This window comes from Mesoplodon bidens (assembly GCF_964165515.1).
Source record: "Mesoplodon bidens genome assembly, chromosome: 3".
In the NCBI taxonomy this organism is placed as follows: Eukaryota; Metazoa; Chordata; class Mammalia; order Artiodactyla; family Ziphiidae; genus Mesoplodon; species Mesoplodon bidens.
This window is the reverse complement of record NC_138178.1, coordinates 117,127,194-117,154,466: the sequence shown is the minus strand read 5'-3', so window position 1 is coordinate 117,154,466 and position 27,273 is coordinate 117,127,194. Positions and strand designations below refer to the sequence as shown.

At 33.4% G+C, this 27,273-nt stretch overlaps 1 protein-coding gene across 6 annotated transcripts in view; it reads right to left on the bottom strand.

Annotated features, from left to right (window-relative positions):
* Positions 1-27,273, bottom strand: part of MIPOL1 (mirror-image polydactyly 1) — a 320,608-nt gene that overhangs the window by 241,852 nt on the left and 51,483 nt on the right. For 3 of the 6 annotated variants that reach the window (XM_081227224.1, XM_081227226.1, XM_081227222.1), the window contains exons 1-4: positions 20,872-20,952; positions 8,342-8,455; positions 2,476-2,707; positions 798-948 (exon numbers count right to left, since the gene is read on the bottom strand). In XM_081227224.1, the coding sequence (XP_081083350.1) occupies positions 798-948; positions 2,476-2,707; positions 8,342-8,399 (441 nt within the window). In that variant the 5' untranslated portion in view covers positions 8,400-8,455; positions 20,872-20,952. Of the gene's footprint in view, positions 1-797; positions 949-2,475; positions 2,708-8,341; positions 8,456-20,871; positions 20,953-27,273 lie in introns of those variants that run through there. The other 3 variants (XM_081227227.1, XM_081227223.1, XM_081227225.1) reach the window with 2 other exon arrangements.

The window sequence follows — 27,273 nt, the reverse complement described above, 5'->3', positions numbered from 1 at the left end:
AGAATCAGAAAAGTATGTAGAGGTTAAAAAAAAAAGAAGGCAAGCATAGAAAATGAACATTATTTAATAACATTATTTAAAGCTCAAAGGAATGTAACTAGAAAAAGAGTCAGAAAAGATAAAATATGACATGACAAATTGGTTTGGACAAAATGTAGCAGTATAGGGCTTCCCTGGTGGCGCAGTGGTTGAGAGTCCGCCTGCCGATGCAGGGGACACGGGTTCGTGCCCCGGTCTGGGAAGATCCCACATGCCGCAGAGCGGCTAGGCCCGTGAGCCATGGCTGCTGAGCCTGCGCATCCGGAGCCTGTGCTCTGCAAGGGGAGAGGCCACAACAGTGAGAGGCCCGCCTACCGCAAAAAAAAAAAAAAAAAAAAAAAATGTAGCAGTATAAGATAACACAAGGTAAATGACAATATTTCCAAGCCTTGCTACTTTAAAGTTTACATATATTGAGGTGAAATACAGGGCACAGATACTACTAAAAAAAAAGAAAAAAAGGTTAAGAAAGTAACATGAAGCCAATGAAGTAAAATTTGAATTTTTTAGGTACCACAGACCTATGAAAAAGGAAGTGATATTGCAAGCCACCAAGGCAGGAAACCAAAGAAATTGCTTTTCACAGCTCATGTCTCAACTCAATCATACCGTGAATGGCATGGTATGGCAACAGCATAAAGCTACTGTTAAAGGATTAAAGTACACAATAAAACTGAATTATGATGAGTGACAAAGCAAACTTAGAAGGTCAACAGCTAAAAGTATACTGTACAATCATCAGACTTTCTATATTGTACCTTTTTATTGCTTGCTTTGAGAATGTCCAATTCTTTGAGAAGCAATGCTACTGTCTCCTCTTTATTTAAGTCTGAAGTAACTTGACAAGGAATCATACATTTGTAATGCAAATCATTATTTCTATGTTCCACAATGCTGTAATAAAGAAAACTATTAAAACAATATACATATAATTTCAACTATATAAGATCTATACATTTTACACTTCAAATGGGGGAAACATTTAATTTTAACAGTAAGTATGTAAAGTTACTTAATTTAAATTTTTTCTTGTTATGCACTGTTAAGAAAATACTATGGATGAAAAAGACTAAACACTGTAATTTCACAGAGGTGCTAATATACAATATATCACAGAGGTGCTAATGTATCAATTTCACAGGGAGAGCTAAATCTGTGAAAAGCATTTAGTAATGTCTAGAGATTCATGGTTCAGTATACTTAAAGAATGCAGTTTTTTAGGGCTTGTGAATATTAATTCAATTTGTACTTCTTGTGAGGACTCTAGATACATTTCTTACTTTTCTGAAAATGGGAACAATAAATATTTTTTTCATTATAATTGACAGAATATCATATTTTCATTATTAAGTTTGTAACATTAAAAATGAAAACCTATTCCTGTAACATTTAAGCAAAAAAAAATTTTTACGATGTGTATGCTATTTGAGAACAATATTAACTTGTTAGCAAGTACTATAAAGGAAGGGAAGGGAAAAGAGATGACTTTAGCCTAATCTCTATTATTTATTTTTCCCATGTGGTTATAAAGTTTATCACCTCTTCATTCATCCCTACTCCCCAAAAATGTACTCCAAACTGCACTTTGATAAGAATATAACTGACTGTCAAGAAAGTGGAACATATTAATATATCTACTTCATTATATATTAATATTCATTAATATAGCTATTTCATAATTTTTAAGTAAATAGAAATAGCTATTCCTATGTAAAACTCCATTAAAAAGTATTCCATAAAATATGATTTTTGTCTGGACTGAAAACATAATATCTATATTTCAGTATAGTTATAAATTATATTAGTCATTGAGAATCTTTAAATTTAGCAGTATTTTCATAGTACATGACTAATTATCAAAGTGCTTTTCTCCCATAGGTAAAAGTCACAGGTGTCAAAATTCAAACCCCTTCATGAAATAGGTAGCTACATAAAGTGAATGGGTAGAAACTACAGAATGTAAAATAATAAGGAAGGTAAATGGGAGAGTAGACAACCCTTCTAAAAGCATTCAAATTCATTTAAATGAAGAATAGCGCTGACCAAAATTAAATCATATCTTTGGACTTATTTTGTCTTGGAGCTGCCAGGTTATGGCTCTGATGAATAATATCCCATTTAGTATCAACTTAATAGCTATTTCCAGATCCTTAATGAAAGGTCACTTAAAATAATATTCAACAAAACAATATAAAACCTCATGACCTTCATTCAAACTCACCTTGTGCTTTTTCACTCAGTGATTTAGACACATTATATCAATGTAATGAAAATAGTAGAAAACTCTAGTATTAGATTCCTCAAATTCTAATAAGTTAATGATATGTCAAATTTAGGCCACATCAAAAAGAAGAAAGGGAGGGACAGAGAGAGGGAGGAAGGAAGGAAGAGTACTCCCGGTTCTTACTTTCTAAATCTAAGGCTGCTAGCACTCACTTGGACTTTTCTGTAGTGCAGTAAGCTGTCTCATCACCTAGATGAGGACTGATGACTTGAAAATTCCTTGATCTCTGCTCTGGCAATTCTATGCCCTCATATGTAGCTTCATTAACTAATTCATTGGATTTCTGATGCATGCTTCCCTTAGAATTCACAGGCAGTTGCTCATCTGGCTGTGTACTTTTATTTCTCCCCGTGGTCTCCTGTTCAAGATAACCATGGGCTACGTCTGCATTTAAAACAAAACAAAAATATGAGATATGAAACACCATCATCACATATTAAATCAATCAAATGAATATTTTTGTGGAAATAAGAGCTCTCACAGCTTTAAACATGCACTTACTAACCTTACTCCTATTGTTATCAGACAAACATGTACAGGGTGATTTTGCCACAAATATTTCCATTTCCACAGTCAGTGGGCATTTAGGACAGTGGTTTACAACCTTAAATGCACATCAGCTGAGGAGTTTTTAAAAATCCTCACGCTCAGGCCGCATCTTCTACTAATTAAATCAAAATCTCTGGGAGTGATCACATGATTCCAGTATACAATTAAGGGTGGGAACCACTGACTTAGAGGTTATTATTTTCTACATTAACTTTTCTTTCCTAGATTTTGAAAAATTCGATACAATAAGTTAACTGATTACAGTGAAATAATAATGTGCATGGAATTTGGGTATTGGACTGAGTTAAAATTCTGGCTTTGCCAAGCACATAACTTTGGGGAAATTACTTTACCCTTCCATACCTCAGATTCTGGTTTGCAAAATGGACACATAATAGTACTTACTTGAGTTGTTGTAAGGATTAACTGAATTAAGAATTAATGAATGCAAAGTGCCTGGCCTAGTGTTTGGCACATCAATAAATGTTAGCTATTATTTTTGTAATCATCATCATATAAAGATGGAAATAATATAGGGAGAATTATTTTAACTTCCATTTTATCAGATATGTATTATACATTAGAATATATTTTGTAATGCCTGGCTGTCTCATAAATATTAGTTATTTTAAGCGGTAACTAGTAAATAATAGCTATTTCAAAGGAAGAGTGTATATCTGATGTTATAGTGAAATTCTGGGGAGAAAATGACACACAAGCAAGTGCACAAAACAAACTTTTTTTTTTTTTTTTTTGCGGTACGCGGGCCTCTCACTGCCGTGGCCTCTCCTGTTGCGGAGCACAGGCTCAGCAGCCATGGCTCACGGGCCCAGCCGCTCCGCGGCACATGGGATCCTCCCGGACTGGGGCACGAACGCGCGTCCCCTGCATCGGCAGGCGGACTCCCAACCATTGCACCACCAGGGAAGACCAAAACAAACTCTTTTAACCAGTAAATCAGATCAACAGGCACAAATACTGATTGTAACTAGGACTTTTATCATTTCCAACAGAAATAATTCTTCAACTTTTAAAAGCAGGTGAATCTCACCTACTTGTTGATGATGCCTTCTTTAACTTGCCGAACTTAAAACCCCTTTGAGGAAGAAGATGAGTAGTTTTAGAATAAAAACAAATGGGAAACATAAATAAGGTACTCATTCTTTAAGAAGAAATTCTTTGCTTACATATATGCTGAAATTAGGTAGAGCCAGTCATAAACTCCAAGTCCTGGACATTATCTTATTGGTGGCTGAATGCTAGATCAGAAACCATTCATTTTTGGTCAATTACTCTCTATTTCCCTGTGTTTGTGGGAATAAACTGGGAGAAAGTGCTATCATAATTACATACTGTGATATATCTATGAAATTTCATTATATTTTGTTTTAAACTTTAACAAATATAGGTATCTGAAGATTAGTTGTTGGTTCTTGACATTTCAAGACACTTAATTTGGGCTTCCCTGGTGGCGCAGTGGTTGAGAGTCCGCCTGCCGATGCAGGGGACACGGGTTCGTGCCCCAGTCCGGGAAGATCGCACATGCCGCGGAGCAGCTGGGCCTGTGAGCCATGGCCGCTGAGCCTGCGCGTCTGGAGCCTGTGCTCTGCAACGGGAGAGGCCACAACAGTGAGAGGCCCATGTACCGCAAAAAAAAAAAAACAAAAAAAACACTTAATTTGCTTTAGATGTTCATCATGCTACTTTTCTAGAATAAGCTGGTATTAGTACCCCCAAATCTGAATGCGGTATTATAAAATTTTATAAATGGACACTAAGGAATACCACTATCATTAACGGGCCATGCATTTTTTTTTTTTTTTTTTTTTTGCAGTACACGGGCCTCTCACTGTTGTTGGCCTCTCCTGTTGCGGAGCACAGTCTCCGGACGCACAGGCTCAGCGGCCATGGCTCACGGGCCCAGCCACTCCGCGGCATGTGGGATCTTCCCAGACCGGGGCATGAACCCGTGTCCCCTGCATCGGCAGGCGGACTCTCAACCACTGCGCCACCAGGGAAGCCGGGCCATGCATTTTTAACACTAACATATAACTTTATAGGCAATTCAAAGAAAGAAAATTATAAATAGTTATGGAAAACAGTATCAAAATAACAAAAATTGTCTCCAGGGGCATATCGGAAGATAACTATTAGGCTCTATGCTATTCTCCAGTTTATGAGGTACAAAGATTCTTCAAAAGGTAAAAGGATAAGCCAAGGAGCATTGCCAGCTAGAAAAAGCCCCCAGTTTCCTATGACAACACCTTATCAATTGCTTCAGAATCTTAAGTCTTGACTCTGTAACCTGTTTTTGAGACCAAACTTACCATTATCTGCAACTTGTCCCATGTTTTCACCTCTGTATTTCTGGGTCTAGTGCAGCATCTCTCTTCTTTCAGTTTTTTATTTTTAACCTGTGAGTGCTTACTTTACCCCATTCCTGATATCTATATTGCTATTTGGTTACTAGATTTATAGCTCTCTTTCTCACTTCAGCTTACCTAATGTCAAATTTCATGAACCCAGAACTCTTGGTAAATCACTGCCTTTTAACCTGTGACTGTAGTATTTTCTCCAAACTGAGAGCAGACATGGAACCTTCTCAATAAGAGGGCTCTTTACTGATCCCTCCTGGATCCTACTAATTATAACCCCCTGAAGTATTATCAAAATAAATTCATCAAGTTCTAACACACTTCTGGATTTTAATTTTAAATATTTAATATTTTTGAAGAATTAATACTGTATGATTTGGCTCCATTTCTGGATGTTTCTATCCTTGCTCTGTAGAAAAAGCTTTTAGATTCCTAACTGAAACTGTTCACCAGATATTTGGAACCTGCTCTACAACTATCCATATTCTTCCACTGAGAATTTAATTTTACTTTAGAGTAAACAAAGCTGATTTATAAAATTTTCCTTCTGGTTTTTTTTTTTTTTTGGACACTCTACTGGAAGACTATGAGAAGATTTCACAAAGGCGTTTGTTCCAAAATGGGACAAGCAGAAATATGCAAAGTAATGAACTCTCAAAGAGTTTGAGCTTGGTGAAGTAAAGAGAAAGTTGACAGACTATAAGAATAAGAGAACAGGAAGAGGGCTTCCCTGGTGGCGCAGTGGTTGAGAATCTGCCTGCCGATGCAGGGGACACGGGTTCGTGCCCCGGTCCGGGAAGATCCCACATGCTGCGGAGCGGCTGGGCCCGTGAGCCATGGCCGCTGAGCCTGTGCGTCCAGAGCCTGTGCTCCGCAACGGGAGAGGCCACAACAGTGAGAGGCCTGTGTACCACAAAAAAAAAAAAAAGAGAGAGAGAACAGGAAGAATGAGTACAGAAGAGAAGAAATAGCTTTAGGAAAAACACAAAGACATTTGTTGTTCTGAAAGGACAAGATGCTATAGTTGAGGAGTGAAAACTTGTAAAATGAGTAACATTGTAAAGACAAATTCCAAGATGTGGTAGATCTGGGAATGTGTTGATTAAATAGATTGATGATGAAGGTACTTGGAGAGGAGGAAATCATCAAGGTATCAGGGTACAAGGAGTGCCATCTTTCAAGAAACTGAAGTCATTCAGAAAAATGGCAAGAAATGGAGAGGAGAAATGAAAGACAAATGCAAAAGACTTCACTGACTGCATAAACATGCTAAAGAAGACAGAGCCAGATGAGAAAGCTGACTGATGTTAGTTAACAGTCATTTCTTTCTACCTTTTTACTTTGAAATAATTCCAGTCTTATAAAAAAGTTGCAAAAATAGTACAAAGAATTACTATACATCCTTCATCCAGATTCCTCAATGTTAACATTTTACCATGCTTGCTTTATTATTTATTCTCTGTCTGTCTACCTACACATACATAATTTTTTCTGAAACATTTGAGAGTAAGTTGCTGGCATGATACACTTCAACTTTTCAAGTCAAATTTTAACATACTGCTGTATCATATTTCATTTTACCAAATTTTCTTTATCTTATTCACAGCTCAACTTAAATTCAATTTCTGAGTTAGTACCTCCTCCAACCAAGAGAATACGATAGTATTTAGTTACTCTAACTCAGTCTTCAATTATTTTTCCTAAACTCTCCAGCCCCAGAAGGACTTTTATCAAGTGATAACAGGATGATGCCACTAAAAGCTTTAGTTGAGATGTTGTATTACCCCATCACTTGAAAGAAAATTGCATTAGAAATATACCAATAAAATGCAACAAAAAGTGGTTATAGGTCTGTTTCATACACTATTCGAATAGAAAGATAAGATAAATGTTTTAAAGAACAATTCACTTCTGATTCAAATTCAGCTCTAGGCAGATGAAAGTTTAAACTAAAACTATTTTATTGATTGCTCTCTATCTCTCTCATATGGTTTGAAATGGAAACTCTATAACTTTCTTTAGTAATTTCAGTGTTGAATCAATGTCATTGTTAATTGTTCCATCATTATGACTAACAGAATACTATTTAAATTCATTTCTACATAGGAACTTATAGAATAAGTTATTAATCTCTTCTTCATAATTCATAAGTCTATGAAATCTAACTTTCTTTTCTCAAATAACAGGAAATTTTTTATGACAATTATCAATCCCTTTATTTATTTGCTCTTCTGCAGGCACACTGCATTATTTGGACTTAAGAATTTTAACCATTTCAAACCAAATATATTCCCCAATTTTTGCTATTATTATTTAATGCTATCACTGCCATGTAAACCTATCCTGTGACCATTTGAAAATGATGTTATGGAAGATTATTACTCACTATTCCTCAAATGCCACCTACTGCTGTTGTTAGAGACAGTTTATTCATCCGGGCAAAGTGGGTAAATTTAGTAAAGACTTTTTAGAATCCTAATACTTAATACATGTGCCTAGGCCAGCTGTATTATATGCTTTGAAAACCCTGTATCTCCCTAGTGACTTTCATACTGTTTCCAATGGATCATTTTCATGATCTAACAAATTCTCCCTTTACTCCTGGAGGTATTACTATTGTCAACTATCCCAATGTTAGCGTTGCTACTAAATTCTCAGTTCCTTAGTCTAGAAAATTAACAGCATTATACTATTTCCTAACCTAGTAAAGAAAGCTTTAGGATCCCTTTTGAGTTCAGTTCTCCAGACAATTATATATTAATGCCAGTTAAATGGATTGAATTAACTGAATATACTCAGTTAAATTGATGCTACCCAAAAAATCATAACTCATGGCCAAAAATAATTGTTACTTCACAACTACTATATAGAAGTGAGGAGGTGGCTAGAATCAAATAGGGATTCTTAGAGGCTGGGGAATTTTGTTCTGTCTGGCTTTGTAAATAGTTTGTGACAACTGGTATCTGTGTAAATGGATTTGATGGTCCCCTGTGGGGTCAATACTGTTTACAGAGCTGTTTCTTCAGAGTGGTTGAGCTAGAATTGTCTCTAGGGATCCTACAGGGGTTACTCAGAATAGCAACATCTCAGGTACCTGAGAGCTCAGTGGCAGAAAAGAGAAAGAGGAATGGAGGTGCTATAGGCAGGTACATTCGAATAAATGGATCTCTCTCCTTCAGATGCAGGTGCTACTCAGGGGCACTTGTATCTAAAACGAACCATAAAGGAAGCAATTTGTTAATGTGCTCTCTGACACTTGCTAACATAATTGGTCACCACTTCTTTACATTCTATCTTTTCTTTTTTTGTAAAGGTTACTACTTATATCGTAGCATCTGATTTTATAAATATAAAAAGAACAAAAACCTCACATTTACTGCTTCTTTTGTATATTGTCTATCACTACATTATGTAAAAACATCAAAATGATATGACACTTTTTGCTATTAAGTAAGTGTAAATTTGATTTCATGATGGAAGTACTATAGTAGTCCCACATTTTAAACAAATGTCTTTTTTCAATGGTTAAGAATTTTTCTAAACAAACATTAGTTTCAACACAGTATCAGCTAGTGGCTCCTAACCAATTCCTTAACTGAGTTACACGTAGATTATCTATCTGTATGTGTGTATAAATATTCTTTATTCCCTTTACTAAATATTTCCGACTATTTGCTTCCTTTATGTGTGTGGGGCGGTTAGTTTTCCACATAGATGCATATATGGGCTTTTCTCTCCCCAAACATAAAAGAAGGACATCAGAAACTTCTGCCATATCATAGTGGTTCCACTTAATATGAGTGAGTACAAGAGCAAAGTTTAGACCTTCCAAGTAGAATACTGGCGTATTTAGAGTTTCCAAGCAGAACCACAGTGCATGGGCTCTGAAGACTGACTGCAGAGTTTGAATTCTGGCTCTACCACACAGCTGTATGACCTTTACCAAATTACTAAACCTCTCATCAATTTCCTTATCAGTAAAAAGCACATAATAAAAGCACCTACCTCAAAAGGTTATTATGAGCATTAAATTATTTAAATTATATAATCTCTTGGAAAAGTGTCAGTACAGAATACACACTCAATAAATGTTAGCTATTATTATTTGCAAGAATCTAATTAGCTAAAAGTAAAAGATTTTCTTATTAAAATGTATAAGAATAAAATACAGTAAGAAAAATTTTTCTTATTAAAAGAACAGAAGACATGAACATGGAAAATAAATAAAATGCTACTTTGTTCAATGAAAAACATACAAAAAAGAGAAAATACTTAAGGTTAAAACTTGTAGTTAATACATAATGGTTTAATAAAGTTTGTATAAGATTATAAAACTAATAAATTACAAAAGTAACAGAACTTCAAAATTCGAAATCCTGACATTAGAGAAAGATCCTGAAAGAAAATTCAACTGCATAGAAAGAAAATTAAGAGTACATTTCTGTAGATTCAATCCCATGGCAGGAAAATAAGAAATTTAAATAACATGTTTCTGTAACATAATTTGAACACTACCATATTGGCACATGATATTAGATATGATCAGGATCATAGCTAGTAGATCACAGGTACTTATCCTACAGAGATTCTAATTTAGGACTCACAATAAATTAGGTAACTTTTGGATCCTTGGCTTAAAATATGCAAACTTGTTATCTGGATACTGTATACTCTCTCAGGGGGTTTTCAATTTATTTTTCGGCTTGACCAGCCATAAGAAGAAGAAGCAAAAAAGTACTATAACTTTCATTTTCATTGTTCTGTATCTTCATTGCTCACATTTCAAGCATCCAAAACTACATGTGGCCGTTGGCTGTTACATTGAAAAGCACAGATACAGAGTTTTATGTGATTCTGATAAGGTGTATTATATATATTGAGGGGAAGTCAAAAACATGTGATGGGGGAGAGCCTGGATATAGCTATAAGATTTTGAAATAAGGCCTGATAAAGGTTTGTTAACCTGGAAAATCATGAAACCTGTGAATGTCAATAATTTATTCATTTGGACATGAATTCAAAATAAACTATATCCTTTACATTCCCATACATGGTTGTATCTCTAAATAAACATGTCAAAAAGAACTGGTGAGGTTATTTCATCTGTGATTAAGACAATTCAAAGGCTTAGTGTACCATGTTACAAATTATCCACTGACTAGTCATAGAAATCACTTGACTGGAATTTTGTTATTTGTTTTATTATTTAAAAAAACTAAAGTGGTAGTACTACACCAAATTTTTATAAGTTTTTGTTTGTTTCAAGTCTGAAATAGTCATGAACACATCAATATTCATTCAACACACTTCTGTGCAAGAACTGTTCTACTGTAATGTTTCAGCTTCTAAATTTTAACGTCTTTCATCAAGTGAAGGCCATGAACACAGTATAATAGTGTAATTGCCTAAACCTTACAATGACTAACTTAAGAACATACTGCATAAATTAAAGCTTTGTAAAAAATATATCACCCTATTTAAACCGCTGCAAATATCATTTAAGCTAAAATGATTGTGAAAACTATCCGAAAATTAGGTTAACTAGCACAACAGTACTCTTTATTTTCTTTTTTCCCCAGTGATATGAACTATTTGGCTACTTACTATATATTTCTAACCTTTTCAATTTTCCCGTTATAAGAATAATTTATATAAAGTAATTAAAAATATGAATCAACTAGGTAAGTCTTAAATTTCTACCACTTCAAGTAAAACAGGTTTCATAATTATATATTTTTTGTTTACTAAGTATGAACACATACTAATTATCTATGAATTCAACAATTCCATAAACCATTTATGGAAGGTAACTTTTCCAATAACAATTGTAAAGAGAGAAAAAAAACCTATTTCTTTACATGTGCCTTCCATTTTACTTAAGAACATTTTTAGATTTGGAAAACAAAACAGAAGAATCACCAGTCAGATACCAAGTAGAAATCACGGAAACACAATGTTAGTTCTAATGGATAGATGATTGTATTTGGTCTTTTGAAACTTTGAAGTATAGGTAAGTCTTGATCACACAAATTAATAAATCCTAAAGCTGGAGTTAACAATAACCATTACACCCAAATTCTGCAGCTTAGCCCAGCCAATTTTTCAAAAGGTCAGGTTGTGAACTGGAGAAGATCAGGGAGGTCCACCGCATAGCTTTGTTGCCAGGCATCTCTCGTCTGGATTGTTGCAGGCATTTATTAGTATTCGTCAGCAGACTCAACAGAGCAAACAAGAAATTCAAGCACGAATAATAAAATGAAATGCTGCTATATAACCCTTTGTCATTCAGCAAATATGGGACTTTTTAGCTACATTGTTCCTAAACCTGGGTTACTACTTTAATTTTTCTCCCCAGTGCTGACTGAATGAGTATGCATGTGTGTTAAATGCAGAGCTCCCTTAACAACTGCAGGACTGCCATTTAATCTGTTGGTAGATGGACCATTTCCTGTGGGAACCCTAGCTATGATTTCCAGATCCACCAAATAAATCTCAGATTAAGATTCCAAATGAAACCTGCCTTTGGCAGATAAAAAATGTCAAGATGGATATAAACAGTAAAATTATAAATTATCTAGGTGTTGCATGACAAACCAATGTTCAATTTTTTTTGTTGACATGTGCCTAGATATCAAAACTATATGAGACATTCATCAAATGTCACACTTTCATAATATTGGAGGCATCATTAAAACTGTTTGACTAAGGACCTCAAAGTGTTTAAGCAGTAGCTCAAAAGTATATTTGTGCAAAGTAGAAGAATAAATTTACATATCAGCAGCAGCTCATAAGGGATAGGTAAATATTCTGTTTATCTCTCATTGTAATTCAGGTTACTTTAAATACAAGGTTTTAGGAAATCATTATACTCTATATGGCATCATTACATAACTTTCTATGCAAATGCTGTATGTTTTATTCAAATTCACCATTTGTTTTGGGGGGAGGGAACAAAAGGAAAAGGAAGGGACTCTCATTTTATTAATCAGCTGTGACTACTATACTAGTGCCTTGTTAGTTGCACCACAGCATCATCAGCTCCTTGCTGGTAGCATTTTTTAACTTTTAAAAACAGCATTGAAAACCTGAGACAAAAAAGCCTAAGTAAAAAAAAAGAAAAAATTATAATGTTTTCATTTCAAGTGACTCTGGGAAGAGGCAGAGATTTTTAAAAAAGAAAAAGGTAATGAAAGACCAATATAGAACCTATTAGAGACCAATGGCCTATTAAAAATGCGCAGAGGAAGCCTCTGATGCTAGTCTCTACTGCATTCTCAGGAGATCAAGGACTTCCTTTTTAATGAAAATTTTTGTTTTGTCTTTGCTCTTCTTACCTGGACTAATGCAGCACTATCCTGGTGTTAAAATATACGAGTTGATTATAAAATATAGGCAATGAAGGTTTCTGAAAGGAAAAAATCAGATTTGCTGAACTGCAATCATTATTTTTTTAACTTTGAACTCTTAAAAGCAACTGAATAAAAGGTTTTAGTGACTCCACAAATTCTGCAACATTTGGTTTCTTGATGAAGATTCAGAAATCATCTAATCTACTTAAAATGGGAATTTTTTCAAATTGTAAATCCTCTGCACTTATTTTAATCTGTGGAAAGGATACAGAATATTATACATTCCATAGTCCAAATGTTAGAATTTATATACAAGCCTGAATCCTTCAGGATGATGCATTTGTCCTGCTTTTCCTATCATATTTCCTCCAATGTGTGTTGCTGGTTCAAGAAAACTAAGGCTAAATAAACCTTACCCATCCTAATCTGTTAGGGATCAACATTAACCTGAAAATTCTGAACAGAAGGGGTAAAACTTTAAAAAACAGGATATTAATTAAGGAAGGAAATAAGGTATTTTGTGCTTAACTTTGTTTATATTTCTATATTAAAATGCTCAAAATCAAAGAATGTTACTATGTTTTAGAGTACATCAAATTACCTTAAGTACAGCCAGTGAAACTATTAAAAAGGATATGATTTTTAATTTAAAAAATATTTAATTAGCAAAAACTAACATATTCAGTAACTATACAAGTATAATTTTATCATTGTGAACTGATCACTTTTAACTTTTCATCCACTAGCACCCTGATTTTAAAGTATCAAAATGTTTCAATATGTGAAGACAAAAATCACTCAAAAAATAAAGTCCAAATAGAATTTTCTAAAATAATTACTTTTACATCTTGTCAGCACAATTATTCCATTTGACAAAAATTATCACTTTTACCCAAAAGCTACAGATTAGAATATTTTTAATTCAATCATTCATTCAGACTATGAAATAATCTATGTAACCAATTTCAAAATTTTATAGCCTGATTTGTTCTAAATTTGTTTTTCATTCCCCAAGAAAAAACAGAAAAGGCAAAACACAAAGAAAATTTGTATCTGAAACTTCTTCCCGAAAGATAATAATGTCTTACATGATAGGTTGTTTTGATTAAAACACACTTACATACATGTACTAAACCCCAAATTTTTAACTACCAGATTTATTTATAACCAAAAATAGTGAGTAAATGTAGTCACATCAGTCCTATTTTACAAACAGCCAGTCAGCCTGAATCAACTGTGTAAATGGTCATAAATTCAGTCTATACACCACTGTATATTGATTCAGATCTACAAAATCAACAAAATGCCAATGCACACTCAGGACTTTACAGTAATCACACTAAAGGTGACAGATGCAGCCACTATGGAGACCATAATAATCATCTTAAATATGATACAATGAAATTCGAATTTCTAGAAAATTTAAGATTCAATAATATTATATTGAGATTTGTGTCGTAACTATGTGTTCCAGGAAGTGCTCTGGCATGAAAGGGCCATAACCAGAAATGGATAAGGACTTTTATCAAAGAGCTCAGAAACTTAAGAATGGAGAACTTAAAATAAAGCAAGAAAGTTTTGAAAAATTCAAGTAACTTTTCTATTTCAAAAAATATATTTATATTTTCATGGCCACAAACAAATTTAAAAGAGCTTATTAAAAGTAGAATTGAGTTTCCTTAAACCAAAGAAGTAGTTACAAATTGTACAAAGAGAGGATCATAGCATAGAAATGGAGAAGTAGTCCTATTATAAAAAGAAATTTACCATTTTTCATGTTTATTCTTCTTAGTAATTGTCATTTTTATAAAATGAAGGACCAAAGGTGTAGTAAGAATTCCATGTGAAGAGTGTAGCCTGAACTGACCTACCTAAAACACTCTAAATTTAGTAAAAACAAACAAAAAAAGAAATAAAGACTCCTATTACCTCCCAAACTTTTCCCTTATTAAGAATTTATGGGCAGGTTCATTGACTGTAGCAAAGGTACCACTCCAGTGAGGGATGCTGACAGTGGGGGAAGCTGTGCTTGTGTGGGGTTAGGAAGTAGGGGTATAATGGGAACTCTGTACTTCATGTCAATTTTGCCGTGAACCTAAAACTGCTCTACAAAATAAAGTCTTTTTAAAAAACTGTCAAAAAATAAAAGTAAAAAAATATTTATGGCATAAATTCATAAATGTGAATTACTCATATCAGAAATGATGAGTCTCAAAACACAGTTTTTAACAAACTTCATAACCAGCTAGAAAACTAAGTTGCCCTTATAAAAATGTTTTTGTTTTCCATTACATTTTCTTAATGAGGCCAAGAGTCAGGACAGAATCATTCACATCAAGCTTAAAAAACAGACACCCAGAATATCATTTATTTTGTAAACTTATTTTAAAAAGGAGAAATTAATTTTTTCTAAAACAGTATAACCTCCATCATGCTTTTAAGGATAGCCTTAGCATTTCCTCTGGAAATGAATCAATCCTTGTTGGCTCACTTCCAGTAGTCCTAAAACTACTCTCTCAAATATTCTGGATGGTCATGTGTAAGAAACTACCAGTACTCTATTAAGTTAGGTCCTATGTAGATAAATAGTAAATTTAAGCAGACCTCGATATGCTCTTTTTTTAACCCTTCTATGGCAAAATGAAAATTAAAAATGTATTCTTAAATTCACACTTGCCAAAAGGAAAAGGCACATTGTGTGATATCACTAGTCTGAAGATTTTTATTGCAATTGGGATTTCAATACAGACAAAATTAGATTTTATGCTAAATGAATATTAATTGATTTTACATTCTATTCTACAAAATATAAATATAGTAAATACAAACTATACTACTTAAAAGAAGTCAAGTTTCTGATATTGAGAACATTATATCTGAAGAGAATAAGCTTCCTATAAAACTAATAATAACCGTTTCAAATACTAGTATTTATGTTTCTTAATAATTTTGAAACTTTTTTGTAGACCTACCTTTCACAGCTGGATGGAAGAACAATGACAACAACCACCACTTATCTAGGCTGTGTAAAATACTTCAACAATCTATTTTTTTTATAAACGTCTATAAAAACCATTATCACCACCACACTATTGAAAATAATTACTCTGGTATGTGAAACCCATATTAAATAAACTCGTTTCCTGTTTCAGATATTGTAGTAGGGCTTTTACATACACAGTCTCTAATCTTCAAAATGTTCCTAAAGGAAGCATCTCCCTATTCCACACACAAGAAAACCATGGCTTAAAATAATTACAAAACTTCTGCCCAAGTCCAGGTAGGTAGTAAATAGAAGATTGAAAAATTAAAACCCAGGTCTATCTAGTTCCAAAAACTATATTCTTTCTACTATAACATTTCACTGAAATTATTAAATGCATTAGTTCTCCAGTGCAATTTTCCTTTAAATTTAAACAAATAAAAATAAAATTAACAAACAAAAACAAATCGTGTTACTCATTCAGGGAAAATATACCATTACTTACTAGAAAGTCAATTATTGAATACAATTCAAATCCTATAATTCAATACAGAACGACTAATTATGTAGATATTTTCAAAACCTTGAATTTCAAGGAGGGCCTAATCATAATGTCTAGGGAATCATTTTTTTTCCACCAGCTATCTTGCTGATAGAAATGGATGTCCATTCTATGCAAGTTGCCATTTCCTTTCTGTCTGCTTTAAAATAAAATAGCTTATGAAGATGATATAAGATTCCATTATTTTTGTCATAATGATCAAAGACATTTAAAAGCATCCTAGTCATTTTCCCATGGTGTTTCTATATATGTCTACTCTTATAAAATGCTTGCAAATCATGCAATAGTTTTAGATGTACTTCAATTACAGAACAATATATGGGCAAAAAGTAAAAAGAACACATACTTTGTGAAAAGAGAGAAAGATAAATGGACCAATAATAAAAGAGGTTGATGATGGCACATAGGTTCCAAATGCCAAGCAAAAATAAATAGTATTCTGACTCAAGAAGAAACTACCAAATCACTTGTAAGTTACCTTTTGCTACGTTTTAGTTCTAGTTGTTTATTTTGTTTGATAGAAAAGCCATAAAAATCATGGAAACAAAATCATATCCTCTTTAGAAATAAAGAAGACAGTTGCTTTTTACTTAAATCAGCAAGATAAGATTTTTAAAAATATTTGCTAGCCTCCAATAAACTGCAACATGTAAGAAATCTATTGACATAAGCAGTTCTAGAAGGTTTTTCATCTCTCAAGTTTCAAATGAGTATGATGATTTAGAATCATGCTCACTTTTTAAGCTTAATAGTTTAAAAACATATGATTCATATCTAAATTGAGATAATACATAAGTGAAAATAACTACTGTGTATAAAACACATTAAATATAATTTCCTAAAATAATAAACCTAACAATAATATTAAATAAACTCATAAAATTGAAAGGTTTTTGTCTAAAGCTTCTTCAAGCTGTATGATTCCTACCATTTCTTACCCTCAATTGTTAAGCAATATTTAAAACATAGCAAACAATGTTTAATTTGGGTAGGCACAGTAACCTTCTTTAACCTTTCTTAGGGAACACTGACCCCTAAAGGTTCTAAATTTAAATAAGTTCACAATATTCTAAATTTAACTTGCATCCAGACCTCATTTTTACCTATATTATTGTAGGTATGTATACTTATGGCAGACATGTTTATTCATAAATAATACTTAAACTATTTCCAATGGCCTGTTGTGTACTATAAAACAATTAAACCATGTTTCTGCTAATTTAATAAAAATCACCAAAATTTAAGAGCTCTCCAGAAATTTATCATACTATTCCAAATAATTATTTGTAAGAGATTTCTGACCCCCATGAGTTTTTTCTTACATAGTTAAGTAAATAAGTAAATGCTAAAAAAGGCTAAACAATCATATAATAACTGACTCTTTCTGAGGGTTAACTTTGCATATGTCCTTTGTGCCATTTCATTTTTTTTTTCTTAAAAAGCAGGGGAAAAAAAAGAATGCTGAAAAACAGAAAGCTTTTATGAAAGGACAAAACATCATTTACTTCTTAAGAAGCCAGAAGATGTTACCAATGCTTACCAATGCTTGCTTGACAACACATGTTCATTCACTCACCTATTGCTTCCATCAACCTAAAATTTCGTTCATTCAGGATTTTTTTTAATTAAATAAAGAAACCTAGACAGTTTGTAGATGTCTTCACTCATCCTACCTACCAACCTCAGCTTTACATTTTCTAAACTGAGAATAATGACAAAAACTGAGAAAAATGTAATTGTTTTACCTGCTAACATTATTTATCTCATACTCTTTGACATCAAATATTTCAGCAATGTTTCTAAAATAAAGCTAGGAAAAGAATAACCACTTCAGCACTCCTTATAATGAAACTTCTAAGATGATGCAAAGTGTAATAGAAGTTTTTAATTAGGTCCATTTCCTTAAAAAAATAAGATAACTTTAAATAAAAATAACTATTTACAAGAACAGCCTATGAATATTTGTAAGATAGAGCTTTGAAGTAATCTGTGCTTTATGAAAAAATCCCACGAACCCTGATATCAAAGAAATAACCATGTGAGATTTTACTGTTTAAACATATCAGTTATCACAAAACTAAAAGATACTACATTTACCTGTTTAACTTTATTTGTTAATAATGTTTCATTAATAGGCCCTTTATATAAAGGAATGTCTTACTCCTATTTCCAATGTCCAAAAAAAGTCTGTAAAAATGCAAATTTTCTTAATGATGTTTCAGTCACGTCTGTGCCTCCTGCAAACTATTTATGCATATGTCTTTAGCCCTAAAACCTTCCTTTCCAAAAGTGTCCTATAGCTTCAGCAGCTCCGTTCCTTAACATATTTCCTGGTTATTTTACATTTATGAGAAGTATTTCCTCTATAGCCCCTATTCTCTAGATATATTAAAAATAATTCCTTTGGCTCCTTAAAGATCCTTTTGTCTATAATGTGAACGACATGGATTTCATAGCAATGTGGCCTCTGAATAGGGAACATAAGCAACAGGGGCATCATTATTTACTTCCTCTTTTCTTATTTTGTACATATATTGAGTAAGAACTGCTCTGAGTTCTTCAAAAGAAGAGTGTTTGCTTGCTTATTTGCATAAATGAGTAAAAACAACTACAACAAATCAGTTTTCCGCTTCACACCAATACATCCTTATCACAAACTTGAATATAAAGAGAGTAGACTAAAATTAAGTGCCACAAAATCCATTCACTAAAGCTATTAACTTTGCATTAAAAACCTTTAACTACGTTACTCAGGTATTACTTGCTATTCCTTTATACACAATGCAATCAGTTACCTGGATTCTAAACTCATAACAAGTAGCCTAGAATCACAAATAAGAGGAGAAATGCTGCTAATGGTCTGCATTAACAAGAAAATTTATAACAGCGTAGAAATCAAAAACAAATGCAGAAATCGAAAAAGGTATACTCAGTATAGCATCTTTCTATTCCTCAAAAGAATGTGTAGCTATTAACTGATTTAGTTTAATGATGATAGAACAGTTCCCCAAAATGGCCTTTAACCTTCTGAAAAAGGTAACAGTGTGGTTGATAAATGGTAAAGAAAGAGCCCTGTTGAAGGAGGGGGAATCAAAAGAAGAGATGTGTGCAATGTTTTGGTAATAATTCTATTTTTTTAATTTAGAGGAAATAAAAATGATGAACATAAAGGCCGAAGTCTTCAATTATATGTAATACTATATTCAGAATGATTTGTTTTCCAAGTATTTCAGATTTGCAACTGTATCCAGATTTAGTGTAAAAGACTTCAATTAAAAACCTAACATTTTTTAAACCTCTGTCTTTATGGCCCTCTCTCTACCTTGCTCTATACATAGATAGTGTGCTCCTTTTACCTACCTACATACCCATACATACATACATCCCTCCATCCACCCATCCACCATTTCTCCCTTTTTTAGGCCATCTCTCAGTCTGCCTGTCTTTCAAACTGTATTTCTGTCTGACTGTTCTCTCCCTCTGCCTGTGCATATCTGTGTGCATCCTTTTCTGTTTCTCTCCTTGTCTCTGACTCTGTTTTCATGTCTCTGTCTTTGTTTTTTGTTTTTTTTTTTTTGCGGTATGTGGGCCTCTCACTGTTGTGGTCTCTCCCATTGCGGAGCACAGGCTCCGGACACGCAGGCTCAGCGGCCATGGCTCACGGGCCCAGCCGCTCCGCGGCATGTGGGATCTTCCCAGACCGGGGCACGAACCCGTGTCCCCTGCATCGGCAGGCGATCAACCACTGCGCCACCAGGGAAGCCCCTCTGTCTCTGTTTTGAAGTACCTTTTCCTGCCTCCCTCTGCACATCTCTGTAAGTCTCTGTGGCCCTGACTCTCCAGGGAGAGTTCCCCTCTGACTCCGTTTCTTTGTGGGTGTCTCCGGGTGTGTCTTTTGGTGTGCATGTGTCTCTACATGTGTCTATGTGCCTGTATGTGTCTTGGTCTGTTTCTCTGTGTATATGTGTCTCCCTCTCCATATATGTTTGTCTCTCTCTGTATATGTGTGTATCTTCCATGTCTCTTTAACTTTGTGTCTCGTCTCTGTGTGTCTCTTTCTGAGTGTGTCTGCATGTACACCTGTGCCCCTCTCTCTCAGTGTCTCTTCCCCATCTCCCTCTCCCTCCCTCTCTCTCTCTCTCTCTCTCTCACTCACTGTATGTCTCTGTCTCCTTCTCACCATGTTTCTCTCACTCTGGTATCTCTCCTTCTCTGTGAGTCTCAGTATGTGTGTCTCTTTCTGTGTGTATCTATGCATGTGTGTCTTTCTCTGTGTGTGTGCCCCTCTGTATATGTGTCTGTGTCTTTCTCATTGAGTTTAGTATCTCCCTCTTGTGTCTGTGTCTCCTTTCTCTGTTTGTGTTTCTTTCTCTGAGTATACCTCTCTGTATTCATTTCTCTACCATTCGTTCTCTCAATCTCCTCCATCACTTTGTGTGTGTTTCTCTCTTCCTGTGTGTCTGCTTTCCTTTTTTCTCTCAATATCTCTTGCTCTGTGTGTGCCCCCTTCCCTGTGTGTGCATGTCTCTTTCTCCATGTGTCTTTGTGTCCCTTTTGCAGAATGTGGGTCTCTTTGTGTATGCCTCCCTCCTTGCGTGTGTGTGTGCATGCGTGTGCACTTGTGCTTGTCTGCCTCTAATATATTGGTTAGAACAAACACACTTCATTCAGTGTCTTAAACTAGCACAACACCTGGGGTTTGGTATTATTAATACCTTAAAAGTCCTTACCTTTTGACCAGTTGTCCATTTGTACTCCCGTTCCTGTTTGCTCTGGCAATGTCTCTGGTTTCCGCGCCAAGATTTGAAGCTAAAATAAAGCCAACTCTAGATAAATAAACTTAAAACAATATATCAGAACACACCTAAACCTTACCTTTGTTTAACAGAGAATTTACAGGATAAATGGTTTTCTAAAACATTTATAATAGGACAATTAACTGTGTATTTCAACACGTGAAATTAAATCTTTTTTCTCAGAAAAAAGTTCTTTCATTCACACCTATATTTTAGTAAATACAGTTCAGGTTAAGCTTCTAGACATTCTTGCTCCTTTGGTTAGGGAACCATTTAATTTATTTAACTTAAGTCTTTCCAACTACAATTTCAACAATTAAAAAAAAATTAAAAATTTACTCTACTTGTCAAATTTCAAATTTATTGATTTGAATGTATATTTTCATATAAAATATTTCATACTTGTAAAAGTAATTTTAAATGCTATTCTAATTTTTTAAAAGATTATCATTAACTTGTGGAATTACTGGTTTTTCTCTCTTGCATTTGTTCTCATAATAAATATGATAAAAGCTATGCAAGTTTGTTTTGGGTTTCTTTTTTGCATGCTTTTAAGGAGAATAAAATTAGATTTACCTCACAGCTAGAACTCTGCGTTCTTTAAAAAGTCCTCAAATAAAGCTGTAGTAAGCTTCTCCTTTCCAATTTTCTCTAAATATGTTGATCTGGAGTTGGCAATCTTTTTCTAAGTTCCTCATTTACTTTTGGATTAGTTGAAAATATAGGAAGTTATTAATATCAAAGAAATATGTTCCAGTCAATGAAGCCACTTCCCTCCATATTGCCCAAAAAGGTTAATAATAATTGCGGTCTTTTAATAAGAGATTCATATAGCAAGACATGTAGAAAATACAGCCTTTAATAACCTCTGGAGTATTTTAAAACATGTCTTACAGGTCTTAATGTGCTTAGTAATATACTATTTAAAACCATAATTTTATCCCTCTTCAATATACAGTCACTCTTCCTCATCATTTACCCAGCTAATGAATGCCAGCAATTAGTAAAATGTAATCCCATTGCACAATCATTTTAATGCTTTTAGCACTCAGAAAAGTAAACACCAAATTAATACTGCTCAAGCCATATCAGATCCTAGCTGGAAGCAAGCAATTATAGTTCATCTCCTCAGGTGTAATTAAATGATTGGAATGATTTAGTTCCATAAATGCAAGTTAATTCATAAGCAAGCAACAAATATACTGGGAGTAATTACAAGAAACATTGACAGTCTAAGCAGGGCTAATTCTTTTATGAGACTGATATAGTAAAATGCTGCCCTCTCCTGGGCATATAAGTGAATATTTCAGGGCCAAAAACAAAACATGTCCCCCCAACCCAAAACCTAACTTTTAAAAAGACACTAAAAAAACAAACAAAAAAACCAATAAATCAATTTATCAATTTGATTTCATTCCTTATACAAAAAATTTTAATTTATGGCTTACTGTGATAATTTCTACACACCCTAGTAATTAACGCTTTTTCCATTCAAGTTCTGAATATGAGTCCCAAAACATACCACGCAATTCTTATAAATCTAATGAAACTAAATCATTCATATATAGCACTGACTGCAAGTAAAACTTCTAGTACCCTCTTATACTGCAAGACCAATACCTATATTCTTTCACTGGTAAACCCTAACTGGCATGTTAGAGATAATAACTAAGCTATGCTTTTGTAAGTACTAAAATTTGTAAGAAAAATAATCTCTGACGATGTAAAACAAAATACTCGGTATTATTGTAATTACACAAAATGGTCTAAAACTAATTGTTTTTAAGGAACTCCAATAACAAAAATAAAAACTAGAGAACAGGTATAATATCATTACAAGCACGTTTTAAAACGTAAAGAGCAGGTAGTACACAAAATAAAACACATCCCAGTTTTACTTAAGCCATTCCCCAATTTTTACTTTCTTAGACTAACATTCAAAACAAATTTACTTGAACACTACTCGATGCTTATTAACTAAACTTATACAAACTTTCAGAAACGTATTTATTATACTTTTGAGTTATGCTATAATCAGTAAGTCTGTATTAACACATATGTATTTGGAGCACTAAACCTATTCAGAATCATCCCTTTAACTTTCTGCAAAATTGAACGTGTATTCTCAAATACTACCAATAGCACAACAAATGTTTAATTCTCCAATAAATACAAAAGATACTTGCAGAGGATAATGTTTAACATACCAATATTTTTTGGTGGGGGTGGGAACATTACTCCTTTCTATTATGCTTTTAAATGCATTAAAATAACCATATTCTAAGTCACGGCCTATGCAAGCTATAAAAATAAAATAAACCAAAATATGAAACAGTCTTGCCACTAAGTTTAAAATGTACAGCACATTTGCTTTGCCCTTGATGTCATAGTCTTATTTTTCAATTCATATCTTGTACACTGTAAGTTAATTGCTTTTGGAAAGTACTTATTATTCATGTAAAAATTAATGTGCCAATGTGTTTAAATCCTCTTAAATGACCATTCATGCATCTTTCTTCTTTAAGTGCCAATGAAATCTGTCAAAAGACATCAATGCAAAATGGTCTTAAAGAAAGTTCTAATAGAGATTTTTTTCTGCTAACACAAGATTTTCATATTCACCAACTTTACTTAAATTCCATTAATTTTTTAAGCTACTTTTAATAAATTCACCAAGTAAAATTTTAGGCCCTGAAGTCTGTCATTTGTGTTCCAGCTGACATTATGAATATTAATAACAGTGTTATCCTGATTAAATAGGCTTCATATGAAATCCCTGTGAATCCTATAGCTCAGACATCTCATTTTTCCAACTCTTTATGAATTTGGATTCAGACATTAAACTGGAAAAATCTTAAAAAACAGATTTAATGGCACATTTGCATATTGTCAAGCAAAAATTAGATGTTCTAATGATTCAATTAATTACAACTTACATATCTATATATTGTAATAGGACTAGAAGATTTTTGTAAACATTAACATATTTTACACATCTACTCATTATAGGACAAAGGATTAAGACTATTAAAATACTGATTCCTTTCTTTACACTCACCTTAAATATTTGATATCAAGAACTTTTCAATCAAAAATTATATATTCACATTAAAACCAGTGGGATGATTTTTATAGTAGACATCAGATAAAATAGGCTTCTTAAAGTGCTAAATCATTATATCACAGACAAAATGTTAATTGCTTTATCATTATTAATGTCACCAGGTTCAAGCAGCAAAATAAAATCTAACTAAACTTTGTTTTTGTGTTAGAAAAAATTACCCATGTTAAAAAGAAAAATAAAATCTTTACTATAACAGACAGAACATACCATATCAGCATCTGTTAAACTAAAATCTTCTCCATCACAGATTCCTGACCTCACTCCTCCAAGTTGTTTTTAGTTCTCAGAAGAAGTGAAAAAAGGAGAAATTAACAGCCAGGGAAACCACATACCCCCTTCTCTCTCTAAATATACTGGAATCTGAATATATCTACGTAAATTTCCTACTTTCACCCTATCGAAAAACGGAGATTGAAAAAAATTAAACAAACATCTCTATGCTCTCAAACGGGACTTGACTCTCCTTGTTTACTCAGCAGTAAAATACTTGATGAAACAAAATTTGTTCTTTGACTAGTCTAAAATTTCTAATCTGCCTAAAAAATTATAAGTAATTCTGACATTTATCCTTCAAAATTAAACAATCCTTCTTTGATAGAAAGGCACTTAAAGAAGGAATTTCATTCCCCAATGTAACAACATCCAGGAGTTTTTAAAACTTATTTTAAATAGGAGATACCCTTCTACCTTCCTCCACAAAAGCCACACATGGGCAAGGTGATCGGCTGACTTTGTTTAATAGCGTTTTTTTTTCATAATGCCTCCTTAGTTAATCTCAAATTTGTGTAATGTGAATCCAAAGTGTCAAACTAGGAATCATTTATAATACTGCCTCATATCCAACTATATGTAACTCCAATTATATCTAACTATAGCCATGCCAAATTTTGGATTTTCTAGATTGAGAAATGTTGATAATTTCTGCACTGGAATGGTTTCACTAAATGGCCAAAGGAGAGCACTGTATTTCTGAGAGCCAGATATTTTAACATATAACTCAACATATACAACATATGCATATTTTCTACTGCTGGATTTTCATCTTATGAGACAAAAGTCTCTCAAATAGCCACAGTTCCTGGCACATTCTCTCACAAAAAGAATTACTTTCACATCACAGCCCACTCCCTACCAAGCTCCAGACAACCCAAGTTCCCCACAGCCTGGAAAAGCAAGAAAAGGTTTAGGGAGAAAGGATAGTAGCCCCATGCAATAGCTATCAAAATTTTAAATACATATACTATTTGACCCCTCCACTACTAAAAGTCTTTTTAAAATATGTAGAACATATTAGCATGTACAAAGATACACACTGAAGCAGTATTTATTTGTATGAGAAAATACTCATGCTTTAGTCATACTGAACTTCCTTCTGTTCTTGAACTCACCAAGCTTATTCTTGCCTCAGAACCTTTATAATTACTATTCCCTCTGCCTAGTATTCTCTTCTCTAGATTTCTAAACCATTTTTTCTTATCATTTAGGCCTTGCTCAAAATTCACCTCTTCAAAAAGGTATTGCCTGGCCATCCTATCTAAAGTAGAAACTCTTCTCTCACTCTCATCACATTACCTGTGCTACTACCTTCATGAAACCCATTCGTTTAGGTTTTATTTCATTGTTTTTGATATGTATCAGCCAAGTATGTATAAGGAAATTACATTCAGACACAGCCCTTGCTTTTCTCTTTCACCTGTGTCCTTAGAAGGGTGTTTGGCATACAGTAAGTACTCAGTATGTATTTGACGGGCACACAGGTGGATAAACAGATGTGGAAGATTCTCTCAACAAGTATTTGCTAAGCACCTATATATTATGTGTCAGTCAACTGTTCTAGGAGTTAAATATAAAATAAATAGGTAAGACAAATAAATTTCCTACCCAAAATAAATCTTTAGCTAGAACAATACAGGTACAGAACATGGATAAATTAAAGACAGAAAAAAATGTAAAATTACACTTACATATGTAACTATACATGCTTGAATAGGATATACATAGGAAACTATTACCAGTGGTTACTCTGAAGAAAGGGACTAAAAGAGTTGAGGTAGGGAAACTGAGAGACTGAGGGAAAGAAGTATTTCTGTTTTATTTTATATCTATCTCTCTGTATAATTTGATTTTTCTTACCAAGTACATGTATTATTTTTAACTTAATGATCAAATATTTATTAATAACCTTGGAATTTAACAAGAAACTTTGAAGGAAGCCATATTACATCTAAGAAATTCAAAATGAATAGAAAGAAAGTAATCTTTATGACGCCCTTGAAACTTTGAAAAAATAATTATTGCCTAATTAACTTTTATAATTATACTTTGCTATGGCTGTTTGCTTGCTTGCTTGGTTTATGTAGAGTGAAAAGTTCTAATTTAACTAATATATGGCAGAAATATTTTAGAACAGAAAAGTTTAAAATGAATGAGTTTCCCAAGAATTAAGCATATATTTCTTAAAACAATCACACTGCTTTGTTCAATTAGGGACTACTATAATAGTCTTAGTGTTCGGGATTCTAACGTTTAAAAGTTTATAATAGAAATTACTATCAAAAAAGACGAACTACTTCCCGTCATTTAAAATCATGAAAGGGCATCAAATTAAGAGGAAATAAATATTTAGTGTTTAAGGTATATGGCTTTCAGATTTTCAAAACCTGGAACACTGCATATACCAGATGGAACACTGCAATAGCTTTCAGTGCCAGTTACAAATGACACTTTGAGAATGAATCTGGTATTGCATGGCCTACTGGTAAAATTTTAGAAAGCAAAACTTTAAAACTAGCGTTATTTTCAGAGGGTTAATGGGATACAGGATTTTCTAAAATATCCTGAAACGTTTTACCCTAGGCCAAACTAAACTAAATCACTTAATCTAGCACAGAACAGAATATAAAAACAAAGTCATCTTATAGAATAGTTTCTCTAGGGAACAAACAGCCTGTTTTCTTAAGATTCATGTGATTGCCAAGTTCTGATGCAAGGACACACTCCTTCACACAAAGGCTTACATTTCCACACAACCAACTGAAGTTCTTGACAAATCAACGGTAAAAAAGTATTAAGAGTAACTTAAATCGATCTGTAATGACAACTGGTATGAGCAGCCACTTGAAATCAAATAAAAGAACAGTTGTCAGAAAACATCTTTCTAAAATAATCATATAAGTTCATATAAGTTCTTAATTAATTCATCATATTTCATA